Source organism: Monocercomonoides exilis (genome assembly GCF_001643675.1).
Source record: "Monocercomonoides exilis strain PA203 chromosome Unknown scaffold4-2303458, whole genome shotgun sequence".
NCBI lineage: Eukaryota > Preaxostyla > Oxymonadida > Polymastigidae > Monocercomonoides > Monocercomonoides exilis.
Window position 1 is genome coordinate 1,083,503 of NW_027150549.1, and position 17,877 is coordinate 1,101,379.

The window sequence follows — 17,877 nt, forward strand, 5'->3', positions numbered from 1 at the left end:
ATTTTGTTTTCATGACATAAATCCGTTAATTCTTTATATAAAACCCACTCATCACTCATAATTGTTGATCCTTGCAAAATGTGACCTTGAATGAAAGGTAGCAAGTGCTTTCTTTTTCTTGATTTTACAATCCAAATCATTTTTTTCTGAACTGTTCCATCCATTTTCCTCTCAATAACTCCATAAACCCATTGCTGCCATTTTGAGCGACCTCTTTTGGACTTTCTCCTCCTCAAAATTGCTTCATCGATTTCCACAACGATCCCAGGTCCCCCTAAAATTATTGGATACTCGATCAAGAAATACGTTATGAGACAAGACAAATACTGTAACATTAACCAACGCTGTTATATGATAAATTCAATAGATTCTTTGTGGTTTTTTTTGGTATCCCAAAGTAGAAATAAAGAATCAACAGCAGAATCTTCACTAACCCTATTTTGTAATGATTGAAAACTGGTGTTAAAAACAAAGATTTTTTAGATCTGCACTTTTTGCATTTCCAATATGATGCATTTCCACCATTTTTGATGCACGAAAAAAATACCCTGTCTTTTCTGCAAAATGGCTTTTTCCCTCGTAAAATCTGTTCGAAAAGCCAATTCCAAGAATCGTTTTTTGAGAAAAATTGAGATTGAAGCTCAAAAACTTACATAGAAATATATCAAAGATTTCATCCACAACGTAAACAATGATCAAAACCCATAATTCTAAATTATTTCTATTAAAATCTTTATTGAGAAAACTAAGAAATGAAACACATAAAATTGTTTTATATTAACTTATCAATCAGTTGAAAATTATTAGGTTCAATTTTATTAAGAAAATTCGGTATCCAATTGTTACATCTTACCAATATAAATATTTCTTTTTCTTGAAAAACTGTGGGACGAAACTGACTGACGTGGAGAAGAAATGTTCATGTGACTTAAAGGTTTAACTTCGACCGACACAATCCACTTTAATTTCTCTTGTTACATAGTCCTAACAAAAATAATTCTGAATTATGAATTAATTATTTGTCTCTTTATTTTCAAATATTTTTTAATTGATTAATTTTGTAAGTTCAAATAACGGAATATGCTATAAGTTAAAAAATCGATGCTCTATATCACTAATAAAACATTCGTGAAGATTATTTCGCAATTTTGTTGAACTTGCATTTATTTTCACTAACAACAACAAATCGAAAATATGTTAAACCCCATTATAAAGAAATTCTTAAATGATTGATGTAAAAATTCAATTCACCAATTTCAACTCTTTCATATTCCGTTTCAACAATGGCATTAATATAGATGAGTTGAAAGGAATTATTGCAAATCTGATGAATGCAAATTGTGAGAGCATTTCCCTTTTATTCATGGGAAAAGTGCTGAAGGATGGATTGTCATTAAATAAGCAAGGTTTTCTTGTGCTTTTCGAAAATATATTATTCCTTTTTTAGGTGTTTGTTGTAGGTCATCAATCCTTGTTGTTGAATCGTCATTCAATAATACTTCAAATCAATCAGAATTTGAAACAAACCATTGCTCAAATACTTCAGAAATAAAGAAGCTTGCTTCTATTTCATTAATAAGCTCTCACATTCTAAGGTTATTGCCCGATTATGAAAAAAAAAGCGTAAATTCTGGTTGCAAAAAGTTACTTGATCTTAGTTTTTATGATGGTTTGTTATTGCTGATTTTTTATTTTTTTTTTTTTTTGTCTTCTATTTATGTAAAAATTAGAATATTTCATTTCACAAAAATGGAACAAAATGTTTCAGGGATTTGTTAAGCATCAGCTAAAGCGTTCAAATGAAGGGAATGGAAAAAAAAGATTTGAAGCAGTCCAACTTGAATACCAAAATTTTTCACAGAAATTTGCTGAGAATCTTGAAATCAATCCTCAAATTAGTTATTCATTGAGTGAAATAAAAAATATTAGCAATGGTATTGAAGTGAAAGCTTCGAAACATTCAAAATATTTTGAAGGATTGCCAAAAAAGCGCTTACATACTAATTACATTCATTTCGCTATTAACAAGCTGCAAAGTCGCAGCACTTCAGACGAAAAGATTGAACCTGAAGGTACAGCAAGTTTTCATTGTATTTAAGTTTCAAAATTTCACCATTTTATTTTAATATTCGTTTGTTTGAATATTTCCAATGTTATTAATTTTCATATGTGAAAATTTCAATCTTAATAGGAAAAAAATTTTCTGAATTGCAAACTTTGAAGATTAAAAAAGAAGAATCCAACAAACAACCAAACGAAATCATGAAAAAGAAAAAGGAAATAATTGACTATCCTTTTGAACAATTATTCAAGCTCACAGAAAAAGAGCATGTTTCCGATCAAAGTACAGCTGAAGGTAATGAACAGCCTTCCATTGTGAAAATGTTGAACAGTCTGAAATCTCTTCGAAATTCGAGCAAAGATGCGCCAACAGATGATCAGATGCAGATGAAGTCTCGTTACATCACAGCTGACGAGAAATTTTTAGATTTTCCTGGGCTTTCAATGGGAATGAACAGAAACTCTGATCTATCGGAAAGGATGTTGCACAAGACTCTAACCTCAGATGAAAAGTCTTCAGTGCCAAATCTTGATACGTTTGATGATGCTGCTGTTCAGCAACGCGTCGAAATGTTGTGGAATCTTTACGAAAAGCCAGAATTAGCAAAGGATTTCTGCCTTTCTGTGTACGGTGAAGAAGGGTTGAGAAACAATAAAGATGCAGCAGAGCTCATAGCTGGATCAGAAAATGATCCTGTCGTTGTTCAAGCCTATGCAATCATGCAGCTTTATTCGCTCAGAGAAGAAAACGGACTACCATGGAATCGATATGGAAAGTGGAATGTGAAATTGCACACGAATGGCTTGCGTTATTTGTCAAAAGAAGAAATGGATGCAATGGACGATAAGGAGAAAGCACGCAGGGCAAGAAAACGGGTGTTGCCCGAAGGTTATTGTAGAAGAGATCTTACAAAAAGCGAGCTTCAGCAACTGTATGGAGAATATGTTCCTCTAAAGCGCTTACGGAAGCTTTATGCAATGTGCGACTATCCGCAATACGCAATCGAGATTTTCTCAAGTTCAGCTAGTAAAGTGGACAGGGTGAATATTGCAGAAAAGTTTAAGGAAAAGAATAATGTTATAAAACTCCTTCGGAGCCGTCAGAATCCGGACGAGCTGAGAAACGAACTTCAATTAAAACTTCTTGAAAATGGATTTGTTGCTTTGAACGATCGGGACTTTACAGTGCTGGATAAAATTGACGATGAGGCTGAGCAACAAGAGCTATTAAATAGAAGCACTGCTCAAACATCTGGCTGTGATATTGCTTCGTCTTCTTCTGTTCCATCATGTGTCCAGCCATCAAATTATTCTGATTCACAAAGTTGGTTTATCAATGTCATTCAGAGAGGTTATGATAATCCTGAGGAATTTCCTCGACTTGTGAGTTCAGCTCCTGCTCAATTTACTGGAACTGAGAAAGTGTTTCTTAAGATGATGAGTGAAGTGGCGAAGATTCAGCCTATTGTGTTTCGTTCCACATTACTCATCTATTTAATGCGTTCTAAAGGATTTGGTGCATTGCCTTGGAATCGAGAAGGGGAATGGGATATGAGAGCTGCAACGTCAAGGCTTAGTTTCAGATCGGCGAGTCAGATAAGCAAAATGTCTGATTCCGAGCGAATGTGGCGAACGAAAGAAAGAGTCCTTCCTCAGCCGTATAGAAGAAGAATGCTGACCAAAGAAGAAAAGAAGAAGCTATATCGTGGATGCGTTCCAAATGCACAGGAAGAGCTTCTATATTATCAGTATGACTTTCCTCAACACTATGTGAAGCTGTCTTTTTGCCCAGCGTTCTTCATGAATCGTAATGTCGTGCCTGACGAACTATTAAGCCAGGATGTGGTCTATGAAATGATATTAGCGGAACAAAATCCGATTTTTGTTCGAACTTTTACAAGACAAAGATTAGAGGAAGGAGGATTTCCGCGGCCTGCTGAAAGAGATTTTTCTGTGATGATTTCTGTTGACGATGAGGCAGAACTCGAAGAGATAAAGAGACGGAAACAGAATGGAGAGCCGCTAACAAAGTGCTTGTTGCCAACAGATCCTGAGCCTCAATCGGCTAGCTTTACGAAGAGAATTAATGAGCTTTTTTCAAAATCAGGATTATTTGACTTTGATTAAAAAGGATGAATTGTACAATATGACATCAAGTTGTGGCATTGAGTAGTTGAAGCTTGAAGTTGTGGAGAATTGCGGTTTGAGTTATATCCATCAAAGTTCAGGATGCTACATTTGAGAATTAACTCTTTGTTATAAGTTTTTGAAAAAGAGCACTTGAAAGCGCATTTTTTTTTTTAATTAGTTGGAAATGTGGGAATAAACAACTATTTGAAGCTTTTCACACAAAATATTATGCTTCAACATTCCAAATGTGAAATTTTCAAAAATGCTTAGAGTGATTCTCAAGAAAGAGTTAGCATCAAATCATTTTTCTTTTTCTTTTTCTATTTGACTGGGGCAAGTGGTGTTTGTGGATGATGTTTATTGGTTTTGGCAGAAAGTTGTCTCTTTTCTTTGAATGAATTTATCAAATTTTCTGAATCTTGCTAATTTTTGAAATTCTTTGGCATTTATTTTGAAATTTCATCTTTTGATTTCCGTTTTTTGATTTTTTTTATTCAAAATAAGCATATTCAAACTTTTTGGGAAAAATGTTAGCCACAAAATATTTATTCGGTATAAGTTTCATTTCAAGAATTATAATCTTGAATTAACTTTAAAAAGAGAAAGTTATTGTTCTCAAGTGCTGATTTCCAATGTTTCTGTTGTATTATTAATGGAAAAATAATTTATTACATAATTTTTCAAAAGTTGATGTGAAAATAGCACTCATAAGCATGAAGAAAAGAATATCAAAATAAAATCTTCATTCTTTACTTAAAGAAATTTGATGCAACAAATGGATGACATTTTTTTGAATCACAGAAAGAGAATCAATTGCTTCAGATGATGCTTCTCCTATCTTCTGCAAATACAAGTTATAAGAAAAAAAATTGTTACAACAAAATATTGCATATTTTCAACAAACCGCAATCTGTGTGCTCACAGCATCATTGGATTTATTTGTCTTTTGCTTTATTTTTGCTTGCGATATTTTGATATATTTCTTCCATTTTTCAAAAAAGTACATTTTTAGCCATTGACTTCTAACATCATTCGCATCGCAACTTCCAATAGTTTTAATATTATCCTCTTCGAATTCTTTGTTTTGAACTTCGTTGGGTTCCACTTTGCTTTGTCTAAATGTTATTTGAAGCCTTAGGTCTCTGTTTTGGCTTAACAGCATCTGATTTCGTTTGTTTTGATGTTCCAAAGATTCAACTAATGACTTTTGCGTTGTTCTTGCACCGTCAAGTTCCGATGAGTACTTACGTAGTTCTCGTTCGAAAAACTTCACTTGCTTCTGCAATCCTTCATTTTCATCTCTGAGTTGTTGATTTTCAAGAGAAATACTTCGTAATGCATATGCTGCTGTAAACATGGCTGGAACAGACGATGGAATAAATTGACTTTGTTCAAGCTTCAATTTCATGCTGGATTGTGTGAAACTCGTTTTCAATTTATCCTTCAATTTCTCTTTATTTTCTTGCGAAAACAAGGCAACGCTTCCGCAAAGTCCTTGATATTTGGGAGTTGATAGACAAGACATTTCAACAAAATGTCATGAAATAAAACTTATATCTCAAGAACACATTCCTAAAGGTTGGGAAATATTGTTATATTTTCTTATGGGGCACAAACATTTAATTCGGAATATATGTTTTGCTTCATGAATGATGTTCCACACATTGCTTTCAAAGATTATTCTCAACCTTCAAATATTTCAATGTAATATTTTACACGAGAATGTCAGAATTATTATTATTCCAAAAAAGAATAAATATGGATGATCCTTTTTGAAATCTTCCTTTCGTTCGAGTTTTGATAAAAAATTCAATATCAACGGGATTTTGAAAAATTGATCAAAACTATTAGAACATATTGTTCATGATGTTTTTATTGCAGAAACAAAAAAAAAAAATCCCATTGAAATGGAAATTTTGATCAAAACTCGAACGAAATGAAGATTTCAAAAATAATCAGCCATATGTGACATATTTTTTTGTTTTTTTCAGAAACGCAAAATTTTTGCTTTTGTGATGAAAATTGATAATAAATATTTCAAAATTGCTCAGAAAGGCAAATTTGATATTGAAATTTTTTGTGTCGTTCATTTTTAATTTGGTATGAGTTTCCGAAAGTGTTATGTTAGTTGAACAAGAACAGTCCACAATTTTTTAAAGTTATTGAACAACTTTTAAATGGTAGAGGACAATATAAAAATTTTAACAATTTCATGCAAAGTGCATTGTTCTTTTCAATTAAATTCGGTTTTGTTCGAAAAATTTATTATTATGAATTATGATTTGATTATCTTAAAATTTGGTGAAGCAATGCTCTGAATGAAATGATTTTTGATTAGAGCGAAATGAAGTTTAAAAAATGAAAAAAAAAAAATGATTGTTTGTATTCCACTTCCTTATTCTTTCATTCCTTTTCCATTTTGGATTCAAGAAGTTTTCTATATGCTTCAATTCCTCCTTTAAACGGCTCAACTTTCCCGTCTTCGCAAAGCCACACCTCTTTAGCAACCTGGCGAATGAGCCTGAAATCATGCGAAACAAGCAAAACACCTCCTTCAAACTGATTAATAGCGGTCGCAAGCGCATCAATCGTCTCCAGATCCAAATGGTTCGTCGGCTCGTCCAGCAGCAGAAAATGCGGAATCGAAAACGCCAGCCACGCAAACAGGATTCTGCTGCGCTGCCCATCGCTAAGCGTCTTCATAGGCAGCAGCTGCGCCTGCCCGGTGAGACCGTATCTTCCCAGCGCCCCTCTCAGCGCCTGCTCTGCACTGCTGACAGTCGACCCAAACGACATCCCACCAGACAGCTCTGCACCCATCCCTGGTGTTGTTCCTGCCGGAATCACTTTCTTCTCCCCATCTGGCACACCAGATGGAGGGAATTTCTTCAGCATGAACTCCAACGGAGACAGCGAAAGATCCAGCTGCTCTTCCAGATGTTGGTGATACCTGGCAATTCTGCAATTTCTGTGCCGCCGGATGTTTCCTTCAAGCGGATTCAGCTCTCCGCACATCAACTTCAGCAGAGTCGATTTTCCACACCCGTTCTGCCCAACAAGCGCAATACGTGCATCCATCCCAAGCGAAAACGACACATTGGAGAACAAAACTGGGCCGAGTTTGGGAACAGGTGGAAGTGAAGATGAAGGAGTTGTAGATGATGATGCAGAAGAAGCAGAAGCAGAAGCAGATGTTTGCTGTGTATCCTTCAGAGCGTATGCAAAACTCACTCCATCAAACTGAATGACAGGCGGAGGAAGTGTCCCGCACTTTGAGAACGTAAACTGGAACTTTCTGTCATCCACCACAGCTTCTGTCAGCCCTCTCTGCTCCATGTGCTCCAGCTGCTTCGCACGAGACTGTGCCTGCGCAGCCATTTTCGAGCGCCCTCTCCCAAACCTCGCAATGTACTCTTTGATGTCTGCAATCTGCGCCTGCTCTGTCTCGTACTGCCGCCGCTGGTTTTCTTCTCTTTCTCTCCGAGTGATCACATACTGGTCGTAGTTTCCTGTGTAGATTGTGAGCTTCTTCAGATGCAGGTGCATGATGCGATTGCACACGTTGTTCAAAAAGTCCTGTGAATGTGACACAACCACAAGGCACCTCTCATACTGCTTCAGATGCCTCTCCAGCCACACACACGACTCCAAATCCAGATGGTTCGTCGGTTCATCCAGCAGAAGAATATCTGGCCGCACAAAAAGCGCTCGGGCAAGCGAAAGGCGCATTCGCCAGCCACCAGACATGTCCTTCGTGTGCTGCCGCTGCTTCTCGGCAGAAAAGCCCAGCCCGCGCAGAATGGCTCCTGCACGTGCTTTTGCTGTGTCTGCTTCGAGTTCATCGAGGCGGAGATACAAATCATTCAAAAGGTCTAATTGCTCGTCTGTCAGCTCAGATGCGGCTGACGATGATGAAGATGAGGAAGATGAACTTGACGAAGTTGGACCATCTTCTCCATCAACACCTGGTGTTGCAGAAGAAGCATCACCTCCTCTCTTCTTTCCTTTCCCTTTGCCTCTTCCACCTTTTCTATCTCCCTTTCCTCCTCCGCTTCCATTGAGAAGATCATCGATTTTTTTCTCAATCTGCAGCCTTTCCTCGTCCACAGACACAACATAGTCCAAAGCCTCCACTTCCAACGGCGGCGCCTCTCTATCCAGCAGATACACATCCAGAAACGCAGGAACAGGAAGCTCTCTCGCTGCAATCGCCTTCAGCAGCACTGACTTCCCGCTCCCATTCAGTCCCACAAGCCCGTACCGCTTTGCCATCCCCAGTTCGATGGATGTGTCAACCAGAAGCTCTTTGCCGTGGAAAGTGAGAGAAAGTGAACCAATTTGTGTGTCACGAGACGAGGCGCTGCTTGTGATGACTCCGACAGCTGTAAGATCAGCTATCACATCGCTCAGCTCTTCTCTGATCGTCGTTTCCTTCGCACCAGATAAAAGAGAGCTGGATCCTTTTTCATCGTCGCCTTGTTTTGATGAACTTGACGATCCTTGAGTAGGAGATGGAGAAGGTGTTGGAGTTGCCGATGAATCGCCTCCTTCTCCCTTATCACCCCCTGCTTCAGCCTGCTTCTTTGCTTTTCGTGCCTTTCGTGTGCTTCCTGCTGCCTCGGCGGACAAAGTAAACACAGATGTGGGATCTTTTCTCACATGATGCATTCTTTCCTGTCTCATTCTTTCTCTCTTTCGTTCTCTAATTTCCTCTTCAGAAAGTTCGGACTCATCGTCATCATAAAGCATCCAATCATCATCGTCGTCGTCTCCTGTTCCCTTCTTCTTCTTCTTCTTTTTCTTTTTCTTGCCGCTTTCATCTTTCTTTTTCTTATCTTTTTTATCTCGAAGTTCTGCGGGACCTATTAAATTTAACATTGCTTGACGCAAAGAAGCTGGATCAGTAGGAAGAGTTGAAACATCCACAAGAGGTTCGATTTTCTTTTCATCGCTACCTTCAGCGTCTTTTTCATCCTTGCTTTTTTCATCACCGTTTTCAGTTTCAGGAGCAAGGTAATCGGGTTTTGGTTGTTCAGCAATTGCTATTTCCCCAGCATTCTTCAGGGCCCAGCGAAGACAACTTGATCCATCTGAATTTACACCAGGATAAGAATCGCACATAGGAACGAATATCTTAAAAAGGTTGTTGGGGTCAGATACCCATGCTGTAACATCAGAAACTGTTTTCTTTTTACACGTTTTCATTATTGAATTGCAAAAACTAATTTTTTGATCCTCTTTCATTTCATCACTTTGGCATTCAAGTCCACATGCTTCTGTAGGGTACCTTTCGGAAATAACAAATAAAAACCTTAATGAATACAAATCAACTTGTTCAGGAGCATCAACATCGATCGTCAATCGTATAGGAAATGGAGTTGTGCGCTTTAATAATCTTAAACTTGGATATTGTTCTTTCAATGATATAAGCTCCTTTTTAATGAATTCTTTGTTATCCATTGAACAAAAGATTATTATTACAACTTTGATCACATTAAAAAACAAATTTTACAATAAGAAAAATGTAAAGTGATATCATTCAACAAAGACTTTCTAATGTTAAAAAATAAATAAATAAAACTATAGAAAAAATAAGATCTCATTAGGATTTTGCATAAAACATAATCACTAAAAATGTGAAAATTTCAAATTACAATCTAATTGGCTAATAACTTTTCCTTTTTCATCAATCCAAACAAAATCAAAAGGATTAACAAGTTTTAGCGAAGGATTTTGCTTGAAGCCTTTAGATTCATTTTGAAGAATATTCGTCAAATACTAATATTATTGAAAAGGAGAATATTAAAATAAAAAGAAAATTAGGGGAAATAAAAATGGCAAACTGCAATAATATCATCATCCGGATCATCTCTGAAAGCTGCTGCTTGACTGTTCATTTTACCTCTTTTCATGCAACGAAATCTCTTCTGTCTGTTGCTCAGCTGGAATTCAATGTCCTCTTTTGACTGAAGAGAAACTGATGAATGTGCAAGTGGAGAAAAAGAGGAAGTGTGTGAAAATGAAGAAGCTGGCTTTAAAGAAGAAGAAGAAGAGGAAATTGACAGTGGAGATATAACATTGATCTGCTTTGAACTGAATGAGTGCTCTGTTTTGCGAAGAGCAGACAGATGGAGAACTTGCCCTTTGTCGTTCATCTTTTGCTGTTGGGACAGTTTTGTGCTGGCAGAAGAAAGAAACATTCTTTTGTGGACAAATGGCAATGGAGATGAACGAGAAAAGGAAAGATAATCCGATTTTGCAGAATTCATATGGTTTGTTGTTGTATTAGTCTGAAAAATATCTTCTCCTCCTCCTCCTTCTTCTTCTTCTTTCTCAATCACATTTGAATTATCCAAAGTTGAGTTGTTCAATGAAACGATATATGCACCAAATGTCAAACACTTCAGAGCAATCTGCCTCAAAACTGTTTGTGTTTCCTGATAGAACAGAAGCGACAATGAAGCTCTGTCAATTCCCATCCCGGGCATTTTGAATAGCCCTTTCGTACATGAGCCACTGTCCAGCCTCAGGCAATGCATCCAGTGCTTGTCATAATACCAAAGAACAACACTTTCTGCTGCATTTGGCGCAATACAAGATGATGAAGATAGCATCTGATGAATCGACAATGAAGCAGAGGAGGTGGAGGAAGAGGAAGAGGAAGAAGAATTAGCCATTGAAGAATTAGTTGAATAATCACACAACCCGCACAGTCTGAGTGAAGGCAGATCGCCCACAGAAAGTGGGGTGACTCGCCAGCACTGCACACAGCTGACACGAGGAGAGCCAGCGACAAACAGAGAAAGAGAACCAACAAGCTGGACGATCCTGTCGCGAGATTTGGAGCAGCCACAGATGACAACAGGGATGCCATGGAGGAGAGAGAGGGCAGCTTCGCGGAAGAAGACGGGGTGGCAGAGAAAGTTGTGGAGAAAGACGACTGGCGAGAAATTTGGGGAGGAGAGGAGAGAAAGAGAGGGATGCAGATTGCGGAGAAAGAATGCTTTTTCTTGGTGAATAAAGTAGTCTGAAAGAAACTGCTGGAAAAGAGCTGAAAAATGATTGAAATTAGAAGGAAGTGGGGTTTTAGTGGATGTCAATGACTTGTATGAATCTGCCCGTTGAAACATCCCCAAAATCAATGAATTCAAAATAGATTCGCGATCTTTTCTCATCTCTGAACAAGACTTGCTTTTTGTAGAATATATAACTTTAAGCATTGTTTCATTACCATTTTTCAGAAAAGAATGAAAATCTGACAAAGAATTACTTGAATCTGTTGATTTTGCAGAAAAAGATTTCCTTTTAGCATCAAAACTGAGTCTATGTGAAGAAGTTTTCAATGAATTTCCTTCTTCGCAATTAGTTCTGTATTTCACTGAACAAGTATTAAGCAAGGAAAGAATAGGATAGCGTTGTTTCCACACAAACTTCGAAAACCCTTCAAACGCCACCACTTTCGCAATGAAATGCGAATAAAAAGCGAGTGGAAAAGGAGACAGTGTGACTGACTTTGTCGCAAAATCGGGATCAGAATACGACGAATAAGGCTTCGAAGCAGACTCATCGAAGATGTGGATCATTCGACTCAGAGAAAACTCATTTGAGCTGTCGAAAGTGGAGTCAGAAGCGTCAAATGACTGACTCTGTGAAGGAGATAGTGATGGAGATGGTGGTAGCAGTGGTAGTGATTTTGCTTGAATCTGAGCTGAACCCGAACAAGGTTGCTCTTTGCATTCATTTTCATTGACAATACATTCTTTTATTGGTGATTCACTGTGACCTGTTTGAATTCCTTCTCTTTTCTGCTTCTTTTGCTGATGCTGCTGCTGATTGCGAGGGATGATATTTGACGACAGAAGAAGAAGAATACGTGCTCTTCCGAATGGAGAAGGGATGGTTGTGAATGGAAGCGAGAGAGAAAGAGGTGAAGACGAAAGCGGAAGATAAATGAAAAGTGAATTGGATGCGTCAGAAACAGTTTGGGTCTGCTTAGCAGAAGAATGCTGAGCGAAAGGGCGATGGAAGAAATGAGGAGAACTGAAGGAGAAAAGCAAATGTGATGAATTTTGAGTGTGTGAATGGAAACATTCTTCATTTCTGGTTAGAGATAATGAAGTTGAGCCATTCGTTTTTGCTCCTTCGGCTGCTTGATTTATCCTCTTTCCATTGTCTTGATCACTCAGACAAGATACTTTTGAATCTTTCTCAGAAGAAGAAGAGGAAGAAGAAGGTGAAGAAGAAGAGGAGGAGGAAGAGGAAGAAGAGGAAGAAGACTGCAAAAGAGAGTTGTTGTGCTCAGAGATAGGGAAACAGACAGAAGGATGCTGAACAACGAATATTGGAGAAGGCAAATGGAATGTCTCATTTGAAGAAGGAAGCATCAAACTGGTTGAGTCTGATGAATTTTGTGTTGTTTGAGAAGATTGAGTGAAAGAAGTGTGGTTGTTGGGAAATGATGGATCAAAAACAGAAGAAGAAGAGGAGGAGGAGGAGGAAGAAGAAGAAGAAGAAGAAGAAAGCGGAGGAGCAGCAAAAACATGTATTTTTGGGAGAGGAAGAGGAGAAAGAGGATCGAAGATTTTTGGGTGTTGTGAAGGAAGAAAAGGGAAAATTGAGAAATACGACGCAAAACAAGAAGCAGAAGAGAGAAGAGAAGAAGGAGAATGAAGCAAAGAAGAGGCAGAGTAAGATATGATGTTTGAGTCGTCTTTGTGATTTGGACAGAAAAACGGATAAGATGAAATTGAAGAATGAGAAGAAGAAGAAGAAGATGATGATGATGATGATGATGTGATTAAATTCGAAGGGTGAACATGTTTAATTGAAGAAGAAGAAGAAGAAGAAGAAGAAAGAGGAAGCTGGTGACTCTCAAAAGAACAAAATTGAGTTGAACGGCAAAAATTCAGAAGCGAAAGGGTTTGAAGAAAAAGAGGATGGCTTATGAAGTTTGATTCATGCGAAAGAGTATTAACACTTTTTGAATTAAGTTCTGAATGAAGTGGAGATAAACAGAGCTGTTCAGATGAAATAGAAGAGGAGGAAGAGGAGGAGGAGGAGGACAATGGCAACGAGGAAGAAGAAGAAGAAGAAAGAGGAGAAAGAGATGGAGAAAGAGAAAGATAATTCGTTGGAATTTTGAAAGGATCAAAAATCTGATTGTTTGAGTGAAGAAGATGAAGAAGAAGAAGAAACGAAGAGAGTAAATGAAGAGAAGAAGCGACTGCTGGTGCGAGTGCTGTGAAAGGCAAAGAGGAAAGAGGCGGGAGAGAAGAAAGAAGAACAGGAAAAACCGTCATTAAAAGAGCAAGAGGGTTTTGAGGTGATTGCGAATTCAATGAAAGAAGACGATCGAGTGAAGGGAAATGAGTAGGAGGGGTGAAAGACGAGGAAGAATCTGAAAGATTCATTTCAGAAGATGAGTTTGATTTCAACTTAGAAGAAGAAAACATATCATTTGAAAGATAATCAGGTGAGTTTAGAGAGGCAGAATGCAAAATTGTGCGGGAGAAAACAGAAGAATGCGAAGCAAATGAATCGTTTTGTGACAAAAAGGGTGAAATGTTTGGCTGTTGCAGCGAAGTTGGCTTAAATTCAGGTGATTGCAGATCATTCGAAGAATAAGAACTATTTCTGATGAAAGAAGGAGAAGAAGAATGAGAAACAAGAAGTTTGTCTACATCTGAAGAAGAAGATGATGAGGAAGAAGAAGAAGCTGATGATGATGATGATGAAGATGAAGATAACTGCTTAGAAATGGAGTAAGAAAGGAGAGGAGAAGGAAGAGTTGAGTATTTCTGGCCAGGCGACATGCGAAGATTCTGTTTGAACTGAACAGTTTTGCGTGTTTTGTTGGAGCTGCTGGAGATGATGCGCTTGAGTGTGGGAGGAGGAGAGAATGTGGGGGTGGCAGGGGATAAAGAGGAAGAGGAGGAAGAAGATAACGATGATGATGAGGAGGAGGAAGAAGAAGAAGGAGAAGGAGAAGGAGAAGGAGAAGAAGCAGAAGAAGAAGAAGATGATGATGATGATGATGATGAAGCAGATGAAGAAAAAGTTGTAGAAGCAAAGAGAACAGAAGGTGGAGATGTGTTGATGTGTGCAGAAGGCGAAGTTGGAGCAGAAAATGTCTCTTTCGCTTTCTTTTCTGAGCGGCTGGAAGGAATTGGAAGAGTAAAAGAAACAAACATTGAGGAAGAAGAAGAAGCATCAGAAGAATGAGAAGAATGAGATGAAGAAGAAGTTGATGATGATGATTTTATTGAAGTGGGAGAAGAAGTTGGAGAGGAGGAAGAAGAAGAAGAAGAAAGAGGAGAAAGTGAAGGAGAAGAAGAAGAAGAAGAATCCTTCCCATTCAATTGCTGTGATTCAGGTGAATTCAGTTCTTCGCTTTCAATTTGATTCAATTTCCTTTTTATTTCTCTTTCAACTTCATCTTCTGTTTGTTCATTGCCACTCAAATTATTCTTTCCTTTTTCAACAAGCTCTTCTCCTTCTTCATTTCTTGCAAAATATAACACATCTTTGTTTTTCTTGTCTTCCTCACAAAAAACCCTCGTTTTCTCTTTGCGTGTCTCTGTATTCAACATCTTCAGATGGCTTGTCTCTATTTCGCTCAGCGCTCTTTTCACAGCTTCTTCTTCTTCTCTCTCTTGCTCCCTCAGAAGAACATCACATGCGCATTCAGCATCTGCAAAGGCACGCAGAAGGCAAAGAGGAGGGGGCCTGCTGGATGAGAAAGAGAAAGAGGGAAAAGAGGAAGAGGAAGAGGGAAATGAAGAGGAAGGATCAGTAAGCGAAGTGTTATAAAAACGACTCATTAAAGCAGAAACAGAAGAAGAAGAAGCAAAAGAAGAAGAAGAAGCAGATGAATAACCAGAAGATTTCGAGTGTCCTTGGAGAGAACGAGGAAAGCCAATATCCTTTGTGGTGTTGCTGATTCTGTTGAAAGTTGCCAAAGATGTGTTGCCGAAGCGTAAAACAGTGTTTCCGCCTTCAAAATCAGAAGAAAGCGACAAATCGAATGATTCTTCATTCAGCATGCGCAGAAGAACAAGAGGACGAGAAAAGAAGGAGTGTATTGTGGTTAAGCGGGCAATGGGGAGAAGAAGATGAAGATTTCTGTTTGAAGAAGAGGAGGAAGAGGAAGAAGAGGAAGAAGAGGAGGAGGAAGAGGAGGAGGAAGAGGAGGAGGAAGAGGAGGATGATGATGATGATGATGAAGGATAAGGAGAAAAAGAAGAAGGGGTTGTAGTATTAGTGCTGTAAGAATAACTCGAAAATGGATCAAAAGGAATCAACTGATTGATTTTTGATTGTTTTGCATTGGTTTCTGAGCAGATTTCTTCGATGGAACGTCTTTTTTGGTCGAGCTGGACGTTTTTGTAGCGCGAAGGAGGGAGAAGAATGGAAGGAGGAGAAGCAAAAGGAGAAAGAACTGCGTTTATATATGAAGGTGGAATTACAAATGGATGAGGACGATGATGAAAATGACGATGACGATGAGAGTGGTGGTTTTTGACGGAAGGAGAAGGAGAAGAAGATGTTGAAGAAGTTGGATTTGAGGAGGAAGAGCTGGAAGAAGAAGATGAAGATGAAGATGAAGAGGAGGAAGAGGAAGATAAATCAGCAGCAGCAGGATTATCGACGAGTGTTTGTGAGTACAAAAAGAGAAGAATGTCAATGTCGTCCTGAATTGTATCAAGATAAATGAAAGAAATAAACATTAAAATCAAAAAATTAATACATAAATAAGTTTGAAACAGAAATTTTGTCAAAAAAGAAAAAAATGACGAAAAACACAATTTGAACATGTCATCATATTAGAATAAGTTCTTTCATAAGCCTCAAAAAAAAAAAGAAAAGAAAAGAAAAAAGAAAGAAAGAAATTAATTGCAAACTGGTTCAAATTGTTTGTATTGTATTTCGCTGTCACCATCTTCAACAATTTCAAAAGGAAAATATTCATTCTGTTCATTTTGTGTATTTGTAGAAAAAGAAAGTTGTTTCATTGAATCCAATTTTTCATTGAATGTTTTTAAATCTTCTGTTTTTTTGGCTGAAGATACATTACTTAAACAAGTACATTCCTTGTCTTTTTCCGTTTCATTTCCAAAAATCTCTTCTTTTCCTGCTTGTTGCCAGCAATCGTGTTTCGGCAATGTTTCCCCTTCTGATTTTCCTTTCAAACGGCAAATTGCCTGCTTCAATTCTCTCAAAACAGCGTCTTCTACCATCTCTTCGCTCCAGTCGCTGATGTCTGCATATTTCCCTTCTGCTCCATGTTCGCCCTCTTTCTTTGAACAGAAGGGGAAATCGCCTTTCAAATGTTCATTGAATTCTTGGCATACGACGTTATGTGATGTCGAAACTGCAGGAGAAATGATGTTCTTTTCGGTTTCTTGAGCATTGCAATCTTCATCATCATCATCTTCTTCTTCTTCTTCTTCGAACTTGTTTTCGAATTCTTCTTCATCATCAAAGTTGTCTTCATCCGCATCGACATCTGTTATAATTCCTCGTTCTCTCAGTTCGTTTTTCCTCCGCTTGTACAAATTCCTCAGCCGCAAGTCAAAGTCGCTCAGCTCGTTCAGAACCTCCCAAATCCCCAGCTCTTCGAGGTCCTCTCCTCCCAACCATCCTTTTTCCTCAAAGAGATGCCGAAGAAGATGAGACTTGCATCCTTCTGAAGCAGTTGAACTGATGCAACTCTCTGTTTTTTCTGTCACTTCATTCTGCAGTTCGCTTTCATGCTGTACAAAACAAGTTTTTGAAGTGCAGAAAAGCGATATTTCTTCGCATGATGGCTGTATTTTGTCTTCATTATCTGCTGAATCGTTGTAAAGTTGATCAAATGTTACTAGGCAACAAATTTTTGCGAGTCGAAATGTTCTGCATGCAAATTCTGTTTGATTCCAATTTAACAGTTTGCCTGTCAAAAATGATGACGGCAATCTCTTTGAAAGATAAGCATGTGTGATCCTGATGCTTCTGAGTTTTTCAAAAAGATTATTCCGAAACAATGCAAAATTTGTTCGTTGGAGATCCTTTGTAATTTTTTGAAACTCTAAGCGGATCTGATTATGAATTGCCAATATTTTTATTTTTGATACCGAGCAATAGCTTAAGGCAAGCGGTCTAACATACCCTCGCGCAAAAATATCCGAAAGAGTAAAATGATGAACCTGTGATATAAAAAAAACAAAAAATTAATAAATCAACATTACATATTTTATTTCAAAAGAAGTAATTTCAGAATCAATACATATGCATAAATGCGATTTTGTTCATCAATTACAATTGTTGAAAGATCATTTGGTAGATGATCGGGAATATTTCTACCTTGGAAGTCAACCTCAACTGTCATTATGCGAATAGCAAAAGAATTCACATCAAATTCTGTCAAAATTGTAGCGTCAGGATACACAATTAACGGAACAGGCTTTTGAAATAATAATAAATCAAAAAATCATTATTCAAAAATTCAAACTCCTTCTTGCTCATTAAATTCTGTAATAACGATAAAGTCATTATCTAAGCACAAGTTTTGATATTTTTTATCGAAATTAGACATGTTTAAGCATCTTTTTTGAAAAAAAAATTATGATAAATAAATTATGTGTTGATATTTCATTTCTTTTTTTTGTGTTAATATTGATTGCTTTTTGTGTGTGTGTTAAATTTGTT

The 17,877-nt window shown here is 37.6% G+C and overlaps 4 protein-coding genes across 4 annotated transcripts; 1 reads left to right on the forward strand and 3 right to left on the reverse strand.

The window, feature by feature from the left end:
* Nucleotides 1–1,684: 1,684 nt before the first annotated feature.
* On the forward strand, nt 1,685–4,719 carry MONOS_8665 (uncharacterized protein). Its single transcript, XM_067879094.1, has 2 exons — nt 1,685–2,072; nt 2,192–4,719. Exons 1-2 carry the CDS (start codon nt 1,760–1,762, stop codon nt 4,186–4,188), a joined length of 2,310 nt encoding a protein of 769 aa, XP_067734711.1. The 5' UTR covers nt 1,685–1,759; the 3' UTR covers nt 4,189–4,719.
* Nucleotides 4,720–4,837: 118 nt separating this feature from the next.
* MONOS_8666 (uncharacterized protein) lies at nt 4,838–5,792 on the reverse strand. The gene is made up of 2 exons (XM_067879095.1): nt 5,096–5,792; nt 4,838–5,032 (listed from the first exon to the last, which is right to left on the reverse strand). Exons 1-2 carry the CDS (start codon nt 5,714–5,716, stop codon nt 4,934–4,936), a joined length of 720 nt encoding a protein of 239 aa, XP_067734712.1. The 5' UTR covers nt 5,717–5,792; the 3' UTR covers nt 4,838–4,933.
* Nucleotides 5,793–6,446: 654 nt separating this feature from the next.
* MONOS_8667 (putative ATP-binding cassette sub-family F member 2) lies at nt 6,447–9,669 on the reverse strand. Its single transcript, XM_067879096.1, has one exon. It carries the CDS (start codon nt 9,649–9,651, stop codon nt 6,595–6,597), a length of 3,057 nt encoding a protein of 1,018 aa, XP_067734713.1. The 5' UTR covers nt 9,652–9,669; the 3' UTR covers nt 6,447–6,594.
* Nucleotides 9,670–9,675: 6 nt separating this feature from the next.
* MONOS_8668 (uncharacterized protein) lies at nt 9,676–17,764 on the reverse strand (the record flags this gene model as incomplete). Its single annotated transcript, XM_067879097.1, has 7 exons — nt 9,676–9,969; nt 10,035–15,184; nt 15,548–15,881; nt 16,092–17,181; nt 17,338–17,375; nt 17,456–17,632; nt 17,681–17,764. 7 exons carry the CDS (start codon nt 17,762–17,764, stop codon nt 9,820–9,822), a joined length of 7,023 nt encoding a protein of 2,340 aa, XP_067734714.1. The 3' UTR covers nt 9,676–9,819.
* Nucleotides 17,765–17,877: the final 113 nt, after the last annotated feature.